This window comes from Electrona antarctica, assembly GCF_951216825.1.
Source record: "Electrona antarctica genome assembly, chromosome: 1".
NCBI lineage: Eukaryota > Metazoa > Chordata > Actinopteri > Myctophiformes > Myctophidae > Electrona > Electrona antarctica.
In genome coordinates, this window is record NC_136806.1 from 43565559 (window position 1) to 43587623 (window position 22065).

General features: G+C 40.3%; 1 protein-coding gene across 1 annotated transcript; it reads left to right on the plus strand.

Moving 5' to 3' along the window:
• Positions 1-3853: 3853 nt before the first annotated feature.
• On the plus strand, positions 3854-21992 carry aga (aspartylglucosaminidase). Its single transcript, XM_079503756.1, has 9 exons — positions 3854-4162; positions 8727-8880; positions 13319-13431; positions 14799-14911; positions 17588-17690; positions 18662-18737; positions 19193-19300; positions 21203-21336; positions 21678-21992. The coding sequence occupies exons 1-9, from the start codon at positions 4063-4065 to the stop codon at positions 21776-21778; spliced, it is 1002 nt and encodes a 333-aa protein (XP_079359882.1). The 5' UTR covers positions 3854-4062; the 3' UTR covers positions 21779-21992.
• The last annotated feature ends 73 nt before the right edge of the window (positions 21993-22065 follow it).

The window sequence follows — 22065 nt, forward strand, 5'->3', positions numbered from 1 at the left end:
TTCATTCAAGTGCTGTGGATGATATAAAACATTTGAAAAGGGAAGGGTGACTGCTGTTTAATTCTCAACTGTTCTGGATCTCATTATTTACATCACAAGTTATGAGCTTTCTATCTAGCACCTCTGCTGGAACACTCCATCATCGCAGTTCCTGTTTACACTGCGCATGTGCAAACCTCCCGCAGGAGACCGGGCCGCACCTCCGTGCTCTATCCTCTTTATTTGTCCTAGATGTAGTCCAGGAAGTAAGTGAGCCCAATGTCTGTGACATCATGGGAGTCCATGGACACTTTCAAATACTGAAATATCTAAAAACACATATTACCCACATAAAAAACCCCAGGAAAGTGTTTGTCTCCCAAACATAAAATAAGATCTGGTTGCAAAAGGGGTGAAGTGTCCCTTTAAGTAAATGCGTGCATTAGTAATCCAAAAGCCAGATAAGAAAGGTTGCCATATGATATATGAGTATGTTTCTGTAAACGACAGCTGCTGTACATTGAATCAATCAGTATCGTTATCAGGAGAGATAACTTTATCTTGTTTTATTATGATCCTGATATGATGGTTCTATGATATACTTGAGGGGTGCTTAGCTGGGGAGGAATGTGTAGAGAAAATCCTGATGGCGATTATAATACAGACATGCAACGTAAGGAAGCACCTGTGTTTAAGTCATTCAGTAGGTTCTGTGATCTGCATAGTGTCAGTCAGCTAATTACCAAACCCACGAGAGTGCATGATTCTACTCAAACTGTCATTGATCTCATTCTGACCTCGGACAAATCCAGAATCTCCTAGAAAGGTGTTATCGTATGCGGGCTTAGCGATAATTTTATGATTTTCTGTACCCGCAAAAAACTAAAACTAAAGTCCGGCTGTCATATCTAGGGACCTCAAAACCTACTCTAGCGAGGCCTTTAACCTTGAACTGAAGAATCTGGATTGGTCCGATGAGCTCAGGAGCTCACTAGTCGAAGAAGCATGGCTGATGGCTTGGCTTCAAAACCAAATTTACATCAGTACTAAACAACATGGCTCCTTTGAGAACCATCAGGGTCCAAACCCGCTCGGAGCCAAGGATGAATTCGGACATACTGACTGCAATGAAAGCCAGAGACAAAAAATGCTCTGAACTTCTTAAATGCAAGTCCAAGCTAGCCAAGCGCTTTGACAAGCTAAGAAACATTGTAACTTCCATGACCAAATCCGCAAAAAGTAACTGTATCAATGATAAAGCCGAGGAAAACAAAAACAATCCTTGGGAGCTCTGGAAGCTACTAAACAACCAACTAAGCTGCGGTCAGAAACTTAAAACCAAGTTTACAAACATAAACATCAAATCGAACAACACCCTCATCACTGACAAGCTTGATGTAGCCAACTACTTAAACATCTTCTTTACAAACATTGCAACAACGCTGGTTAACAAACTGCCCTCCCACTCTGGGCGTTTTGGTGTAGAGCACATCAAAACCTTCTACGAAAACCTAGGTGTTTGTAAAGACCACTAGCAATGGTAACAACTGAGGAGGTACTTCAAAAACGGAGTGCCCTTCAACCCCACAAGGCCACTGGCCATGACAATATTCCTCCAAATTTCTGAGAGACTCTGCCATCTCTATATAGCCCCAATCATCACCCACATAATAAACATCTCCATCAAACAGGGACAGGTCGCTCAAGATTTCAAACTGGCCAAAGTAACCGCCCTGCACAAGAAAGGGAGAAAATTAGACCCCAGCAACTACCGCCCTATTTCTATTCTTAGCTCCATCTCGAAAGTGATGGAAAAAATAGTCTATGAACAGGTTGAAAAGTATCTGTGTAGAAGCAGTCAGTTTTATGTACCACATATCAACATTGAACTTCTGCAGCTAATGCCATGATAGTGTGTTATTTGTACAGCCTGCAGCAACATAGCTGGTCAGCATCTATCTATGCAGTCAGTAAATATACCACCCATCACACAATAATATGGCACAAAGTAGTGGCCTGAATTCCCACATGTCCACATGATGGGCTTGTGATGCTATTATACCTTGTTATTTATGTTCTTTCGTACGACTGTGTCGCGTGCCAAAAAAGGCAGATCTACAAGCTCGTAATGTGTCCAATCTGCAGCTTGTTGTGAGCTTAATTGTAGATTGCCTATTTTTGCCGTGCGACACTGTCATATGACAAAGTATAAATTTGGCTTTACTCACACCAACGGTGACATTGTCTTTACATTTTCAAACAGCTATGAAGGACTTTCTGAAATGACTTTACTGCCACAAACAGCCCTGGGGATTGATGAAGTTATCATGCAAGGGCGATTTCACTCAATAACACAGGTAAAAGTAATGACACACAGTCAGTCTCTCATCTGTTCACTCTCCATCAGATGCCGTGTCAAAAGAACGACTCGTCGTTGTTTAAGGTAAAACCAATGAATAAAATATAAGTGAAAATTGTATTTTCCATATGAATAATGTAAAAGCAGTAGACATGTTCTTCTCAAGGTTATAGGCTATTGTTGTTTCTTCTCCTGCCGGGACTGCTCTTTGTTCATATTGGTTATGAAATGAGACAATCCCATTCTATCAACCGTTTTCTGTTCTTGGGCAAATTCTGCCTCCTCCCCTGGAATACATCATTCCAGGAGACAGAGAAAGGAACATCCAAAAACCAGCAGGTGTTATGTAGTGTCAATGCACTGCCATATGGCATGCCTGGAAGGGAATTCCATTTTTTGTACTATCGCTTGTTTTGATACCTCTCTGCTAAAATATATAATACATTAACGATTGACCACTGGTGGTCCGTGGAGGTATTGCATGTGGTCCCTGAACATACATTTAGTAATGTAGGATTCGTTGATTTTTTGAGTGGTGCCTCCGCTCCATTAAGTAGCTATGTGTGTCCCTGCATGTATGTCTCTGTTTGAGCACGGACAGCTGAAACACCTCAGCAATACCACTGGATGGCACTGTTGCACAGCGTCTCTCACACACGTACACACAGTATTGTTGCACCACTCAGTTCACACAGGTGTGATTTTCTTTTTTTCCCCCACTATTTCCATATAGTCTAGTAGCCAAAAAGTGAACCCAGACATGTTGAGTACACCAACGTTTTATGTTAGAAATGTTGAGTATGGGTCCCCAGCATGTATAGAAACTGCCGGATGCTAACTTGCATATGTTGAGCAATTTTCATAATTGGCATAATATGTGACCATACCATTAACAACCTATAGAAGGCAAAATATTAAAAATGTCATCATGCTTTATCTAGCATGTGATGTGTCAAACTAGGGGGTTTTCATGATGCTGAATCCATTCCAAGCATTAGTTTTGCAAAAAAAACACTAATTGGGCTTAAAACGGCCATGCCCAAATGTGCTGACATCATCAATTTGTGATGACGGCATTGGCCGTTTTTAGCCCAATGAGTGTTTTTCTTCCAAAACTAATGCTTGGAATGGATTCAGCATCATGAAAACCCCCTAGTTTGACATGTCACATGCTACATAAAGCATGATGACATTTTGAATATTTTGCCTTCTATAGGTTGTAATTGGTATGGTCACATATTATGCCAATTATGAAAATTGCTCTACATATGAAAGTTAGCATCCGGCAGTTTCTACATGCTGGGGATCCATACTAAACATTTCTAACATAAAACCTTGGTGTACTCAACATGTCCGGGTTCACAATGGGGCTCTATGGGCTGGCTACTAGACTAATAGTTGAGAAACCATGAACTGAATGACCTGCAGTGACATGATGCCCACCCATGTAGTTTCACGTACTGTCCCTTTAATTAACAGTAACGCCCACTGAGTGACAAAAATAAGGAAGTCAGAAGTGTTGTCATAGAGTTGTGTTTGTGTTGTATGTATTACTAAAAGTGTGTGTTGTTCGTTTCTTTGTGCAGAGTATTTGTTATAAGCTTATTTTGCTGCACAATAGGTCGATTGCTGAAGATGGGCTCGTTCGCACTGATTGGATGAAAACCGAACGAAGACGAACATGCAGCTAGAATATGGCAGTATAACTTTAACTTGAAGTGAAAATGTTGACATCACTGTTTTTTCTTTTACTCTTTTCATTTGGACACGCGTTATTACCTCTTGTTATCAATACGTGGCCCTTCAAAGACGCAACAGCGGCAGGTACGTACGTATTCATAATTCGTAGTGTCCGCGGTCCGCGCGCATGAAATACCCGATCTGCATAACATGCTACGCCGACGCGTTGTGAGCTTGTAGATTCATTAAAGTGGTGGGAAGTACCGGTAACCAAGTTGTCTAGTATATGCTAAGTCCAGGGTGCCATACTTTTTTGACTTGCGAGCTAATTTCAAAATGACGAGCTCAACAAGATCTACCCACTAAAGAACAGTATTATCCCATGGCTGAAAATTGTTTAAAATTGTACCTAGTGGCGCACTTGAGGAATAGAGGGGAGGAAATTGAACTGGTATGGTTTAAAAAAAAATATATATATATATATATATATATATATATATATATATATATAACTGTACAATGCTAGTACTGATGACTGTGTGCAACACTCTTGAAAACAAAGTCTGACAGGCACTTTTTCAAGTGGCAGGTGACAAAATAAATACATATTTATATTTAAATTAAATATTTTTTAGGGGCATGTCATGTGATCTACCTGCACAGCCTTTGTGATCTACAGGTAGATCACAATCTACCTTTTGGGCACCCCTGGTACTGTAGCCTACTTAATAACAACATTGAGGTGCAAAAGCAAAGAAAAGCAAAGCAAAGCAAAGTTCTTTGTTTACCCAGGGTGAATGGACTAAGCTCGGGACTTGTTTACAGCCAGACCCTGCTCATAGAACATTTCATGGTTGAGGTTCAATGCCTTGCTCAAGGGCACTTCAGCGGTGGTAATTTTAACGTGCCGGTCCGGGGATACAAACTGGCGACCTTCCGGTATCAAGACCGCTCCGCAAACCGTTCGGCCACCGCTCCCTCCAATGTGCTTATACTGGAGTATTTCCAATTATCTTATACGTCTCCTCCAGCTACTGCAGACAGTGCAGAGGCAAAAAAAGCACTTTTTACTCCACTAATAATTTGCAAACTTTAGTTACTACTAGTAATTTTGCCTACACAAAAAACGTGTCGCAATGTGACGCATTGTGAGCTTGTATATCTGCCATGTTCAAACATTGTACTTTTGGTATAGGCTTTAAATAAAAATATAATATTTTGATGCCAATACTTTTTTACATTTACTCAAGTAACATTCTGAACACAGGCCTTTTACTAACAGAGTACTACTGTAGTATTGCTACTTTTATATATTAAAGTAGTTCTTCCACCACTGGTAGATTATGGGTTTTCAACAACATTGTTATATGACCGAATAACAGACTCACCATGTCTGTACAGTACACAGTAACAGACTCACCATGTCCGTACAGTACACAGTAACAGACTCACCATGTCCGTACAGTACACAGTAACAGACTCACCATGTCCGTACAGTACACAGTAACAGACTCACCATGTCCGTACAGTACACAGTAACAGACTCACCATGTCCGTACAGTACACAGTAACAGACTCACCATGTCCGTACAGTACACAGTAAGACTCACCATGTCCGTACAGTACACAGTAACAGACTCACCATGTCCGTACAGTACACAGTAACAGACTCACCATGTCCGTACAGTACACAGTAACAGACTCACCATGTCCGTACAGTACACAGTAACAGACTCACAATGTCCGTACAGTACACAGTAACAGACTCACCATGTCCGTACAGTACACAGTAACACTCACCATGTCCATACAGTACACAGTAACAGACTCACCATGTCCGTACAGTACACAGTAACAGACTCACCATGTCCGTACAGTACACAGTAACAGACTCACCATGTCCGTACAGTACACAGTAACAGACTCACCATGTCCGTACAGTACACAGTAACAGACTCACCATGTCCGTACAGTACACAGTAACAGACTCACAATGTCCGTACAGTACACAGTAACAGACTCACCATGTCCGTACAGTACACAGTAACACTCACCATGTCCATACAGTACACAGTAACAGACTCACCATGTCCGTACAGTACACAGTAACAGACTCACCATGTCCGTACAGTACACAGTAACAGACTCACCATGTCCGTACAGTACACAGTAACAGACTCACCATGTCCGTACAGTACACAGTAACAGACTCACCATGTCCGTACAGTACACAGTAACAGACTCACCATGTCCGTACAGTACACAGTAACAATAACAGACTCACCATGTCCGTACAGTACACAGTAACAATAACAGACTCACCATGTCCATACAGTACACAGTAACAGACTCACCATGTCCGTACAGTACACAGTAACAGACTCACCATGTCTGTACAGTACACAGTAACAGACTCACCATGTCCGTACAGTACACAGTAACAGACTCACCATGTCCGTACAGTACACAGTAACAGACTCACCATGTCCGTACAGTACACAGTAACAGACTCACCATGTCCGTACAGTACACAGTAACAGACTCACCATGTCCGTACAGTACACAGTAACAATAACAGACTCACCATGTCCGTACAGTACACAGTAACAGACTCACCATGTCCGTACAGTACACAGTAACAATAACAGACTCACCATGTCCGTACAGTACACAGTAACAGACTCACCATGTCCGTACAGTACACAGTAACAGACTCACCATGTCCGTACAGTACACAGTAACAGACTCACCATGTCCGTACAGTACACAGTAACACTCACCATGTCCGTACAGTACACAGTAACAGACTCACCATGTCCGTACAGTACACAGTAACAGACTCACCATGTCTGTACAGTACACAGTAACAGACTCACCATGTCCGTACAGTACACAGTAACAGACTCACCATGTCCGTACAGTACACAGTAACAGACTCACCATGTCCGTACAGTACACAGTAACAGACTCACCATGTCCGTACAGTACACAGTAACACCATGTCTGTACAGTACACAGTAACAGAATAACAGACTCACCATGTCCGTACAGTACACAGTAACACCATGTCTGTACAGTACACAGTAACAGAATAACAGACTCACCATGTCCGTACAGTACACAGTAACAGAATAACAGACTCACCATGTCCGTACAGTACACAGTAACAGTAATAACAGACTCACCATGTCCGTACAGTACACAGTAACAGAATAACAGACTCACCATGTCCGTACAGTACACAGTAACAGTAATAACAGACTCACCATGTCCGTACAGTACACAGTAACAGTGCATAGTGAGTAATAGGGTGCACTGTTTTGTATTTACTGTGCATTAATGTAAACTAAAGAAAGACTGTATGTTGTGGCTACCAAATGCATGATACATTATTGATAACATGATCATTTCTTTTCTACAAACAGTTTACCTTTAAATCAACTATAATAAATGGCTAACAAAGTGATTACCGGTATATGCTGATAACCTTTCACAGGAGATCACTTCATCTGAATATGTTGGACTTTTAGATTCTGAACATTAATATGCATGGCATGCAGATAGTAGTTTTTCATTTTTAGGTGTCTGCTAAGGTGTTTAATATCATCAGATAAAGAGTGCAGCTCTCTACATAGTCTACATTCAGCTTATTTTAATATGGTGCCCTGGTCATCTCATCTGTCCCAACAGCCAACAGGCACTACAAACGGTTCTATTATGAGAAAGCTACAATGTATAGACCCATGTTCAAGGAAGTATATAAGATAAAACAATAACATTTTAACCACATAATCTATACTACCTTAATCCAGTGGTTCCCAAACATTTTCATGTCAAGGACCCCCAAATTGATACTAATTATCCCACGGACCCCCATTTGAAAAGATATGCCAGAGAAGATTTTTACGGCTGTAGTAGTGATTCTCAATCTCAACCCGTTTCATTTCAAGGACCCCCATGCCATGCATTAGTCTACAGACCCCCATTTAATGGCATTTTTAATTTTTGTATTTGTTTTTTATATTGTAAAATCAATGCTAATTTAACTCTTAAGAGTTTTCGACGAATGTACACACTATATTAAGAACACTATAGTGGTTAAATATTTCTCAGCAGTACACAAGTGACTATAGTAGCATTACAATGTGCGTCACTGTTCAGTACTCTATCTGTACTTAATTTCAAATTACATTTATTACTTTTTCGATACTTTATATAGTGTATTTACTACAATTTACAGTTTAGGCATTTAGCAGACGCTCTTAATCCAGAGCGATTTACAGTAAGCAATGACAACACAAGGTAATCGCCTACATCCTTTACTCTACATCTCAGAGTAGTGAAGCCTACTTTTGACTCCACTGCAATTATTTGTTTGAAAATGTTAGTTACTTTAGTATACAGACTTACTGTAGATTATTACTATTACATACTATACATTAACCACTTAAGCCCTATTTTATCCTTCGACTAGTCAAAAAACAAACAGACACGTTGTAGAGTAAATGGGACATAATGACTACATTTACGTATTGCACTGCAAGTATTATTATTTTTGCCAATACTTGGACTTTTAATTTGAGTATGAGACAGAGTATTTCTGGTCTTGCCACTTTTACTTAATCCATTGAGACCTGGAACGCATCCATGTCACGTTAGCGTTTAACCACATTAACCATTAAGTCAAACTTCCATCACTGTTGTGCAGCGTGGAGCACCCTGCAGTCGGGCGGCTCAGTGCTGGACGCGGTGGAGAAAGGCTGTGCTCGCTGCGAAGTGGACCAATGTGACGGCAGCGTGGGCTATGGAGGAAGTCCTGACGAATCAGGAGAGAGCACTCTGGACGCCATGATCATGAACGGGTGAGCATCAGCCACAACATGGTGGTGTTGTTAATGTCCTCACTGTTGGGCAGAAACATTGTACTGTATCGCCACGTTTCATCTTTTATTATATATATATATATATTAGGGCATCAACCAAACGTGAATTTTGATAGTCGACTCGACTACCATCAAAATCGGTTTATAGACGATTATTCGGTGGTAAAATATGATATTCTTTTCCATCCAATCAAGCATTAAAACGCTGTGTTCTGAAACGGCCAGCGAGTGAAGGATTAACTGCAAAACAGAGCCGTTGAATGCAGGCCGAGTGGAATAGTAAGAGAGTGGCGACACGCTCTGATCTCACCGCAAAGCGGGTGCCTATGGGCTATAGTTCCAAACATTGGAACTATCCCATTGAGATAGAATGAACACTTCCGCATTCCATTGTTACAATGGGAGTCAATGCTAGTGTCGCCACTCTCTTACTAGATTACTCTGAATGCCGCTCTGATTGGCCGAAATTCACATCAGCTGTTACAAGTCAAATCAAAGTTGCAAGTCCACAATGACTCACAGATGGACGCGTTGTGAGCTTGTAGATCTGCTATTTTTGATGCGCAAGACCTTTCTACGGCACAGCATAGCATGTTACGTTGTTCACAGAACACACAGAGTGGAGAATGGAGCGGGGAGGAGGAGGAATGAACGATGCAATGTTTTTCATTCAATTCAATTCAATTCAATTCAATTCAAGTTACAACCACAGTTCCTTTGGTCTTTAGAAGGAGCTACAAGCTAGGAGGAGGTTATGATTACATACTAGGTTTGCTAGCTAGCAGGCTATGAATCAGATGATCAACTACTTCACTCCATCGCGACTATTATAACTATGATCGCGCGGCATAGCCGTTTGTTTTTAATAATGCCGCACGCCTGCACTTTTGTTGGATTACTCGATTTTTGATTTACAGTGTCGACTACCGTTTTGCTAGTCGAATAATCAAATTTTATGTTAATGCCCTAATATATATATATATATATTAAAGGCTATTTTATACTTTTTATTGTGAGATTGTATATCAGAAATTCTTGCTAGTTTTATTTTTTTGTAATTTTTGGCCTTACTATAATAACATGCCCAAAATAGGGATGCTTGGTTGAAGCTGGTTAAGTCTGTGGGTTTTATAAACATGAATCGATTAAAAGAGCTTGTGAATAAACAATAACTACATCAACAAACTTTTTTTTTCTCACATACAAGGTTTCCGCAGGACAGTGATAATCTCAAACATTTAAATGTAGAATATGCACTGATGAAAAGGCTACTTAAAGACAGATAGGCATGTTTCTGCTCCCAGAGTAGTATTTTAATAGCCCTGATTATGAGGAAGATTCTACAAATGTCTTCTATGTCATCCTGACAGTTTTCTGAAAAACCCATGTTTCTATGTCAGTGGTTCTCAAACATTTTCATGTCAAGGACCCCCAAAATATATGTATTTGGCCACCGACCCCCATCTGAAAATATGTTGTTCCAGTGACGTCCCAGAAGCAAAGATTGGAGTTAAAAACGTTCGCTCTGAAAGAATATATATTCAAAGATTTGCGCCACATTTTCACGATTTTTCAAAAATAGCAGATCTACAAGCTCGTAGTGTGGGACTCGGTGCCGAGCTATGACCTTGTAGATCTGCTATTTTTCAATAGCTAAAGTATAACACAATGCTTGAAACACCAAAAGGGGTTCCCGTACAGAATGGGTTAGGAGATCAACACTTTAGTTATTAATTAGAAAATAAAATCAATTAATATAATTATAAAAAAGATATAGAACAAAATCAATGAACTTAATTGACAAGATGTTAAATGTACTCGGAACATTGAGTCATGCTAATTGGCCAGATGGATCACTCATGTCAGCAATACAGGCATGGTGTAAGGAAAGAGATTAAATAGTTAGATTGATAAGGAAGATACCATAAACAAAACTAGCTAATCTACAAGGTGGTAGATCTCTTTATTTTCACTATTTTTGAAGATATGAGAAAATGTGCCCATATATAATAATTATGTCCAATATGGGGATGCCAGGTTAGAAGTGATTAAACCAATTACTGCAATTCCCCTACTGTTGGTGCAGCCTGCCTATCTGATATGAATAGGTAAGAGTGTTCCACAGTCTCTTGACAACAAAGCCTGGTCACATAACCAAGCAGAGCTGCATCCACAGGCATAATAGGGAGTCAGTAAATCATTTCTGCAATATGAAGTGAGGCCATTTAAAGTTTTAAATGTGATCAGTGAACATTTTAAACCAATATGGCATAAAACTGGCAGCCATTGTAATTTGGCTAGCACTGGAGTAATATGTTCATATTTTTCGGTGCCTGTTAAAAATTTGGCAGCTGCATTCTGCACCAGGTGAAGGGAGCTCTGACTGATAGCAGCATAAACAGTAGGCTAGGTATGGAAAAATAAAGCATGAATAACTTAACATAACATAACAAATCAGTCAGAAACAAGAATAGTCAGATTTCCTTAGCTTAAAGAAGCACGAGTAGATGGTCCTTAAAATAGAGATCTGATTAAAAACCTGATTAATATTTTCGCAAAAATAGGCGAACATTACCCTTTTTAATGTAATGTAAAAAATAATGTGTTCTGGCAATATCATGTTCACTTTGACAGCCCTATACTAGCTCTGATCATAAAGCCAGGGATGGTTGTTTTGTTTTTGGTTTTGTGTTTTTTGGTAGCACAATGTGGTCCACACCAGAGTAATATAGTATGAGAGTGGCGACACTAGCGTTGACTCCCATTGTAACAATGGAATGTGGAAGTGCTCATTCTATCTCAAAGGGATAGTTCCAGCCATAGGAGCAATGTTTGGAACTATAGCCCATAGGCACCCGCTTTGCGGCGAGATCAAAGCGTGTCACTAGTACTCTCCTACTCCTACACTCTGGTCCACACAATGCAAAAACAGTAGGGGTGCAACATTTAATCAAAATGTCCATGTGTGAATGAGAAATACATTGTGTCAACTTTTAAATGGATAGCATCAGACATATGGTACTTGCGTTGTAGAAATAATTTCAAATATTATTTTAAAAGTTGCTGCATTTTCACATTATTTCATGCTAACAACACAGTAGAAATATTATGTAGTCATACTTTTTGTTATTTCACTTGTGAACACAAGCACCCTCTAGTGGATACAAACGACACATTGCACTTGCAGAGCAGGTCGGTTGTACCAAAATCCATTACATTTGTGTCAGACACTTAGGATACAGTGGATGATTATGTGTGGTGGGAAATAGTGGATTACAAATTCTGTTACCGTCAAATGAAGTTACATTACAAGAGATTTAGTTTTAATCAGCATTAAGCCTAAGAGATATAAATAAATTTGTTCCAGACTGGTTGATTATATCCCTTTATTGCAGACCTCTCAGTGATTATTCTAAACTTCATTTCAAGTCATTCCAGTACACTGACTGCGTGCAGCATGACTGCTTAGTAATTGAGAAGATTACCTTCATTAATCCCCATGGGTAAATAGTTATTTATTTATTTGCTTTTCAGTTTTGTTTTTACACAGTTTTGGGTACAAGGTTAAAATGCTGTGGTTTAACTGTGGGTTTGGCTTGGTTAAAGTCTGGGTAACCTGGGAGGGAGATTATTCAATGATTTGTTACCTCAAACTCCTGTATTCTGAACCTGTGCAATCAGGTTCAGGAGTCACCCCCACCTATTTACTGTGTGTGTGTGTATATATATATATATATATATATATATATATATATATATATATATATATATATATATTTATTTGGGGACAGAATACCACCCATTCAGCTAATTAAATTCTAAGGTCCAGCTAAAAGTATGGATCATAATGTTAACATTTTTAAATAGAAAAAAAAATGTAGGGTTTTCTTGGGTTAAAACTAGGCCTTTTTTACTGATGTCTGTATATGTGTATATTTTTGTAAGGTTGCTTGTTTTCTGTATGGATGGATATTAGTCTTCTTGCTAAATCTGGTGTATTTAGTGTCCATGAATACACACATACACATGAAATACATATTACTTAATATATTATATAGTAATGCTTTGATCTCAAACACTGCATTCATATTTTGGAGAAATCCTACAATACAGAGTTAAGACAAAGTAAAATTGCAGGGAAGAGAGCGAGAACCATGAAATTATGGTCTTGAGAAGGACTCAATTAAGGATTTTGTTGACCAGTGACCCCCAGGGGTCTGTACTTTGGCCCCACCTGTTTCCCTCAACATGAAAATAGCTGATCTACGCGCATTGCATGTTGCATGTTTTCACTGAATGTTCGCTTAGAAAAGGGACACATTCGGGTCCACAATCAGAGCGTCCCACAACCCCCTAATGAGCCCTGGCCCCACTGCTTGAGAATCACTAGTTACTGTGTGCTGTGTGCACTGTGCAGAGATACGATGGAGGTCGGTGCCATAGCAGACCTGAGGAGAATCAAGAATGCCATTGGAGTTGCCAGAGCTGTGATGGAACACACACATCACACACTGCTAGTGGGAGAGTCAGGTACGGTGTGAGTACTGCCTGATAAGAACAGTCACAGCTACCGATAAATAGCATTCTTTGACATGGTGAAATTTAGACACGTCTTTTGTCTTTAGTAGAGGATAAGGTTTTACATTTATTGTTTCAAGTTTTGCAAGGCAAGTACAGTATATTTATTATAGACACATTTAATACATACATTCACGTGCATTATAAGGTCATTTAAAGACAAAAGGAGTTTAAAAGTAGAATAAGATGGAAAAACATCAACCATAGCTACTATTTTAGTACATTCCAGGAAGAGACATATGTTCCGATCCATTAGCTTAAAATCCCTGACTGTGATGTCAATCACCAGGAAAAATCCACAGCCAACCACTGAGGAACAGAGCAAGTAGACAGAAATGGTACCATCTAATAGTGAGCGTTCGTGAGGAGCAATATACTGTATGGAGAAAACGTGTTCCTTTAATGCCGTTATGGTTAAGAGTTAAGACCCTAACTTGAAGTGTAGAACACGCTACTAAAGGTGTGTATTCTTGGGAGTTGCTGTCATCCTGTTACATGGGATCCTTTGTATTATTATACAGATTTATTTCTTGGCAAGCACCTCTGTCTGGAAATTGCCATTTTTGTAGACACACTGCAATGAATTAGAACAGGGCCTTGCCTGTATTCTTCTCTCCTGTGTTCTACTCTTAGCTTTCCTACGGTCTCTCTCCTCCAATCTCCCTCTCAGATTGCCTACTGTGCCTCTCCTACACAGTCTCCCTACTGCCTGTCCCTCCTACACTGTCTCTCTCAGCCTTCCTTCCGCCTGTCTCTTTCAGCTTCCCTATATTTTGTCTCTCCTACACCGTCTCTCTTTCAGCTTTCCTATCGTCTCCCCACCACCTCTCAGCTTTCCCATGGGGCTCCCCCACTACTTGCGCACGCACGCACGCACGCACGCACGCACGCAAGCACACACACACACACACGAGGACCACAACCTTTTTGGCACTTTGACCGCTTGTCAGAACTTGAAGTGAAAGATGTCCTAGCATTAGTGCAAATTAAACCAATTGAAACCAAAAACTGTTAAAACTTAATAACCAATAACATTTTCCTTTCACTCCTACCTGCACTTTACTCTAACAGAATCACACACACACACACACACACACACACACACACACACACACACACACACACACACACACACACACACACACACACACACACACACACACACACACACACACACACACACACACACACACACACACACACACACACACACACACACACACACACACACACACACACACACACACACACACACCCCTTTGTATTTTCTGAAATGCAAGGTCAATGTCTATCTCAACTTTATGTTTTCCCCTTTCTAGCTTCTTTGTTTGCTGAGAACATGGGCTTTATTGCAGAGGACCTGGCTACCAACAAATCCATGAATATTTTCACACAGTGGCTGAAGGGGAACTGCCAACCCAATTATCGCAAGGTGCGTGTTTTTCTATCCATACCCGTTTCCCTGGCTCCAGGCGCCGAGGTTTTAAAAGACTGGTATTAAACTGGGGAATCAGTGGGCCTGTTCCAGCAGTCAGCACAAAGATAACTTTGGTGTTGGATGTGAAGCTTTTCAGAGCCACATTGTTGCTTCTTTTAAAAAGTCAAACTCTTTTCTAGAATTACATTAGTATGCTGCCATACCATGGATAAATAGCAACTTTGGATGGAGTTCTGAATGCAACCATTATATACCCACAATACGGCAAGTTTGTGGTGTGCGTGCTACTAGAAAAAAAAAACTATTCTGCTATACACATTCACAGGTAAATTCCCAATACAAACAAAATTCATCACTATAATATAAACTCAAAATCACTCAAAAGTGAAAGTATCTGTCATAGTCCAGGATTTAAAGAATCAGGCACAGGTGTGCATCAAGCAAACAAATTAAAATAAAATACAGCAGTAGGTTGCCAAGATGAAGTCACTATCCCTTTTTACTTTTAAACCGGCTAATTAAAAAGAAAGGGGAAACAACATGTTGCTGAGGTTATTGTTGACCAACTTTACCTGTGTTTTTATAATCATTCTTCAGCAAACTTGTCAAAGGTTTTCCTTTCACATCTGTGAAACTTTGAATAAAACAGACAGCTGTATGAATAATGCATGAGCACACCTTCATGAAACAGACTTGTTGATCCTAACTGGCTGTTATCGGTGGTATAATCAAACCCCTCCGGTGCAGGAATGGCCTTCGCCAGATGGCTGAAAATACTTTTAAGTCTGCTTTGAGCCCCCAAATTAAAGCATATAAGCCCCAAAAGGCTGTGGTTACAGTGAATTTAGAACAGATAAAGGGAGTTGTTAAACTTGTTAAGCAAGACAAGAAACGCTTCACTAATCTAAAATTACTGTAAATCATGGCCTTGTGTAGCTCATTCCTTTGATACAACTGTTACCAAATATAGAGCAACATGAAAATCATAGACAGTGACAGTCCAATAAAATCTATTTAAAAAAATCACACCCGTGTAAAGTAAGTGGTGTAACTCCGTGTGGGCGTCCCCGGGGGTCCCTGAAACTTCCAGACCCACAGGAACACGACCAGGGTACCGGCCCGGTTCCTGCGAGCCTCCCCGCGTTGGAAACGGTCAAGAAATGACAGTTACTGTACTGTCACTATACTGTACTGTCACACCCGAAATCATCATATATAATGTGTGCGTGTGTGTGTTAGGCTGCGCAACAGTGACACTTTGTTGTGAAAACCAACCAAACGCTATTTTCGTGCTCGGACAGACCCAGCCAGCCACCCACCCACGGACACACAAAGCTACTTAATGAAGTGGTTGCACCACTTAATAATGTTACTATTAATACAAGCCAGTCCCTGGCTGCCTGCAAAATAAGGTGGCTGCTACACTTTTTTTAATATAAAAATCACAACTGTGTGAAGTGAGTGGTGCAACTCCGTGTGGGGGTCCCCGGGGGATCCCCGGAAGTTCCAGACCCACAGGAACGCGCCCAGGGGGGCGGCCCGGTTCCAGCGAGCCGCCCCGCGTCCGAAATGGTCGAGAAATGACAGAGTTACGATGTGGGGGTCCATCTACTGTACTGTACTGTCACACACAAAATCATCATACAGTGTGTGTGTGTGTGTGTGTTAGTGTTAGACTGCACAACAGTGACACTTTGTGTAAACCAACCAAACGCTATTTTCGTGCTCGGACACAGCCAGGGACACACATAGGTCTATAGGAGTGGTTGCACCACTCAAAAATGTACAACAAAATCTTACATTTAGTTTGGCATAGTAATACTGATAATGCGGTATACATACCTGTGACATTGTCACAGGTGTGTATTTTATACAGCATTTTAAAATGTCTTTGAACACAGGTAGGCCAAGTACAATTAAGGAGCTGGGCTAAAGTACTGTATATTTTATATTGATATTATTTTATATGATATATCTTAATTGACCAAGTGGCAAAATCTGAATTTGACCTACAAAAACTCATTTTCCGTGAGTGCCGTGTGAACATTAATCATTGAACCTATTCACCCCGATACCAGTCTACTTGTGAACGATATAAGTGGAATACAAATTACTGAATCCTTCACACCTCTTAGCTTGTATACGAGGCACCAAGGATCACACAAGAGCAGAAAAGAACCTCTTTCTTGCAGTGAATGAGACCGTTTCAGTTCAAAAAACCATTTCAAATTACACCCCACCCACAGCACTCCACTCTCAACCAGCAGCCATGGTGAAGGAGCTCAATAGCCCAGCAAACTATATTATACCTTGACTGTATTATATTATACTGTTCAAGATCAAGCTGCTTTGGTAGTCAAAGTTTAAAGGGCGGGTCTTTATTTTTTGACGTACATAATTGACCGTGCGTTTAATCCAAACAATACGAGACTGCCAGCTCAGTTTTAATTTATTGCTGTGGCGTTTAACTGGCCGTGCTGTGTAACAGCTGAAATGCTTGATGACAATGGCTTTTGTTTCGTCACAGCTCATCAAATTTGAGTAATTGTCTGGGGGAGTGACATTCTGCGGTGCATGTGTGCACCACCACATTAACATCATTCCAGGAGTTGTGGAAACGAGTCGAAAATGAAAGATGATGGCTTTCATATATTCTCTGTCTTCCAACAGAACGTGTTTCCCAATCCATCCAAGTACTGTGGACCTTACAAACCCACCCTGAGACAGAGCACAACACAAAGACACATTGACATACACTGCCATGACACCATTGGTAGGTTTTACTGTATGTGGGGGGAGTCAACCTTTACTCATTACTAACTGTTATGTAGCTTTTCCAGACCAATCCTGGTCTTAAAGATTCCATTTTACCCCATCAGGATATGATATAAATCAAACCTGGATATTTACTGCATGCAATTAGTATCCTTGTCACTACTATACAGAAGCTATCAAATCAGGGACATAAGGTGCATGCAGTTACTGTAATTACTAGCGGTGTTACGATACATTTTAACAGCGATACGATGGTTGACGATACGATACATGGACGATATTGGTTCATTATGGCGATACGATTCAATGATTTGAAATAGATACAGTAATTATTTAGCAAATACATTAAATATGTGTGAAACTTGTGGATAGTGCAGGTTTTTTAAGGGAAAGATGTATTGTTATGGCTATAAATGAGTAAACAGTGATTCTCTGGCAAATTGATGGACATTGTATTTGAACAAACCCACGCCCTGACATGAACACAGAGAATACACACATTTTTCGATAAACCAATTATAACTATATGGAATGGAAAAGTAATTGAACCCATCTTTTTCTTTTTTCTTCTTAAAATTGCTAAATACAATGCACAAGTACTTAGTATTGGTATAATTTATTATTTACATTGCAAAACGATACGATTCGATATTTGCTGTTTACATAACGAATTAACGATATACTTTTTTAATTGAGATCGATATTTTGATAGTTACTATATCGTTACACCCCTAGTAATTACCTGGTAGGACAGAAAGTCAGTATACGTTCTTAAATACTGCAGGTTGGACCACCAGCGGTACTAAGGGTCATTGTAAGATAGAAAATCAAAGTTCTGGGGTCCTAGCAAGACAGAAACCCAGGTGTACTATAGAAAAGTACTCCTGGTAGGGCAGAAAAGAACAGTGGTCCTGGTAGGACGGAAAACAGTAATTCACTTTTTAAACTGTTTTTATATTGTTATACCAGGGATGATTGCAATGGGTGCAGATGGTGGTGTGGCAGCTGGGACGTCAACTAATGGAGCAAACCACAAAATCCCAGGGTACTGAAAAGATACTTTAAAAAAAAAGTTTGAGCCACCAACTATATACACATTAACTCATTTTGTGAAATATTGAGCATGGACGCTGCTGCAAGGATTTTGTCAATGCCGTTTTATAGTGCATATTTTCAATATTGTTATTTGATACCAGTGATTCCCAAACAGGACTCTTAAGAAATTACATTTAAAAAAAACTTTAGTAGTTAAAATAGCAGATCTACAAGCTCACATTGCAAGCTTAAGTTGTAGATGTTTTCACTAGTTTGGATCCTGGGGAGACATAAAGTTTCTCTTCTGGGACTCGAGCTAAAAAGTTTGAGAACCACTGTTATAGGCTATGGAGGATGATGTATTATTCAGAGTCATAGCCGCAAAGAAAAAACATAATATATGTGGGTAGAATTTAGTGCAAACTAAGGTATCCTACTGTATTTGTGGATGTTCCCATCCTACAGGCGTGTAGGGGACTCTCCTATCGCTGGAGCCGGGGCCTATGCTGACAGCACTGCAGGGGGCGCCGCAGCCACAGGAGACGGAGATGTGATGATGCGTTTCCTTCCCAGGTAAACATTGAATCAGAAGAATCATCTTCCATTGGTTCCAGGACCATTGGACCTTCACAAAACAAATGTCTCTCTTTGAACTTAGATCATTACATGGGAAGGATATGTTGACAGTGACACAGGTTCAAGTGACCAAGAGTCAAATAAAGGAAAAGTAAACGCCAAATTAGATTTTTCTGTGATGGAAGGACTATTCTGTAGAGAACCTTGGTGACTATGTCACCTGTGGTTTGGAATTTATAATGGCTTATTTCTGCCATTAGCCCTCTCACTGCAAACACTACCACCATTTGGTGACAAGATATGAGTTAAGTCGCCCCAAAAATGCCATTTGTACATCCCAAAAAAAGACTTTACATTCTAATAATGTGCTTGTTGGTTTCTGGGGTGTGAAAATAACACAATGCAGAAGTGTTTTTTTTTTAGTCTACTCTATCCAGGGAAGGTTTGCTGTGAATGCAGGTGAAGCGCTTCGGAGCACTTTGCTTTCTGCTCCGACAGTAAAGATACATTCACACCTGGGAATGGCCCAGTACAACCAGTCTCCTACAGATGGCAAATGAGCAGCTCTACTGGAGCAGTTGGGAGAGAAGCCTCAAGGGTACCTAGAACAGTGGTTCCCAAAGTGGGGTCCGGGGACCCCTAGGGGTCCTTGAGAGAGTTCCAGGGGGTCCCCAGCTAAATGATAATTAGGAATGGACCTTTATGGGTCTGTAACTCAGAGTGTACAAATGGAACCAGATGGACCCTAATGGTTCCATTTGTACACTCTGAGTTAAATTAACATTGATTTTACAATATAAATTGTACAGCCGTTTCGACCGAAAATCAACCGATAATTCCCAGTAGGTTACTTATTACGCCGATCTTATCTAGCCGATCGGCTCGTCTGGAGCCTACTGGCTGCGATTGGCGTTGATGACACGTTAACCGATCTTATCGGTCTATTCAGGTCTACTGGACATGCTGGGAGCCTACTGAAAATGGCAAGCCTCCTCATACCCTCCCCTAAACTTAACCACAAGCATGTCGCAGCGCGGTCCTAATATTGACGCATGTTCGCCAACCTTAATCCTGTCAGGTTTTTTTTATCAGTCGCAGGCATGCACATACTCGTCAAACAATCGTACTGATCTGAACTGATAACTGCGGTCTTGTCCATTGATATCAGTCGAAGCGGGTGCCCAGAGATAGAAATGCCATTAAATGTGGGTCCGTAGACTAATGCATGTCAAACTGGGAGTCTTTGAAATTAAACGGGTTGCGAATCACTGCTAGAGCCGTAAAAATCTTCTCTTATGGGGGGTCCCTGGAATATCTTTTCAAATGGGGGTCCGCGGGCTAATTAGTGTCAATTTGGGGGTCCTTGACATGAAAAGGTTTGGGAACCACTGACCTAGAACATACCATAGGTTGTTTAGGGAGAAAGGGCCATTACTCTTCTTAACCAGTTAAACCCCATTTTATATTTCAGCTGTTTGAAAATAGCTGATCTACAAGATTGCAGCACGTTGTGAACATTTTTAAAGGCCCAAAATAGGGCCAGGGTTAATGTGTGGTTAAATTTCCTTGCCCAGTTATCTTCAAGCATTCTGGAGATTCAAATAACGCATCACAGATTTCAGTGTGAGCGTACTAAGGGTTGAACGTGTTTACCTACACTACACCCCATATTAACACAATTTAAATAAGCCTTCAGATTATTTAAAATATATACATTGCTGCAATATCAAATCAAGTTAGTCAATCCTCTTTAGATGTGTAGTTTGTTGAACTTGCATTCATCCCTCTTGCTTAATTAATGCTATAATTATTGTTAGCACAAACCGTTCATGGCTGTTCATCTGATTTGGTGGCTTTGAAGGAGCTCCCCTCATACTCTCCATGTTTTCCTGCCAACAGTTTCTTGGCTGTAGAGCTGATGAGGGCAGGGGTAGATCCCTCATCAGCCTGCAAGACCACCATTTCCAGAATCAAGAGGCATTACCCAGAGTTCTTTGGGGCCATCATCTGTGCTAACACAACAGGCCATTATGGTGAGTGTTTGGATTCAAAAATACCAACCGTTTAGCTGCTGCCAAAGACGGCCACAACACATGCCAAAGTAGCATTGGCCTTGTTGAATGTAGGGAAATCAAATTGTGGCTATTGAGCTAGAGGCGTATGAATTTTGCCCACAAAAATAAGTTTTGTGAGACTATATTCAAGTTCTTGGTTAAATGATAGATAGAAGCACCAAAAGGTATTTTGTTAATCTCTTGGAACTAAACTGAATTGATCAACTAAATGTCCAACACTGAGCAAGAATTTGTCGGGGAAAATGTTTTTGTCCAGACAGCAGTAATATAACTTTGCTTTTTCTCTTCATTCATTCCAGGTGCAGCATGCAACAAACTTCCTGGTTTCTCCCAGTTTCACTACATGGTGTCAGACTCCCAGTCAAACACACCGCTGCTGAAATCTGTGGACTGCTTTTAGTTATATCCTAACATTAATGCCCAAGATGATTATCAATTATGTTAATTGATAATAAAAACATTTGTACTCAAGTGTTCTATATTAAAGTTACTTCACTTATTGACATGACAAATGACTGCAGATAATCACAGCCAAATATGGTGGTACTACAGACAGAATCCTAAGTGAATAAAAGGACACTTATGAATACAACTTCCTCTCCTCTGTGGCTGCAGATGGATGAGCCGTGATATTTTGCATTGCAAATGTGACACACAGATGGCATATTCCTTCAAGTGAAGTCAAGA

Bases quoted from the DNA above. Each gene is read 5' to 3' on its own strand.
- aga (XM_079503756.1), top strand. From the start codon at position 4,063: ATGTTGACATCACTGTTTTTTCTTTTACTCTTTTCATTTGGACACGCG. The intron at 4,163-8,726 runs GTACGTACGTAT...ACTGTTGTGCAG, and splicing joins CAAAGACGCAACAGCGGCAG to CGTGGAGCACCCTGCAGTCG. The intron at 18,738-19,192 runs GTACTGAAAAGA...CCCATCCTACAG, and splicing joins GCAAACCACAAAATCCCAGG to GCGTGTAGGGGACTCTCCTA.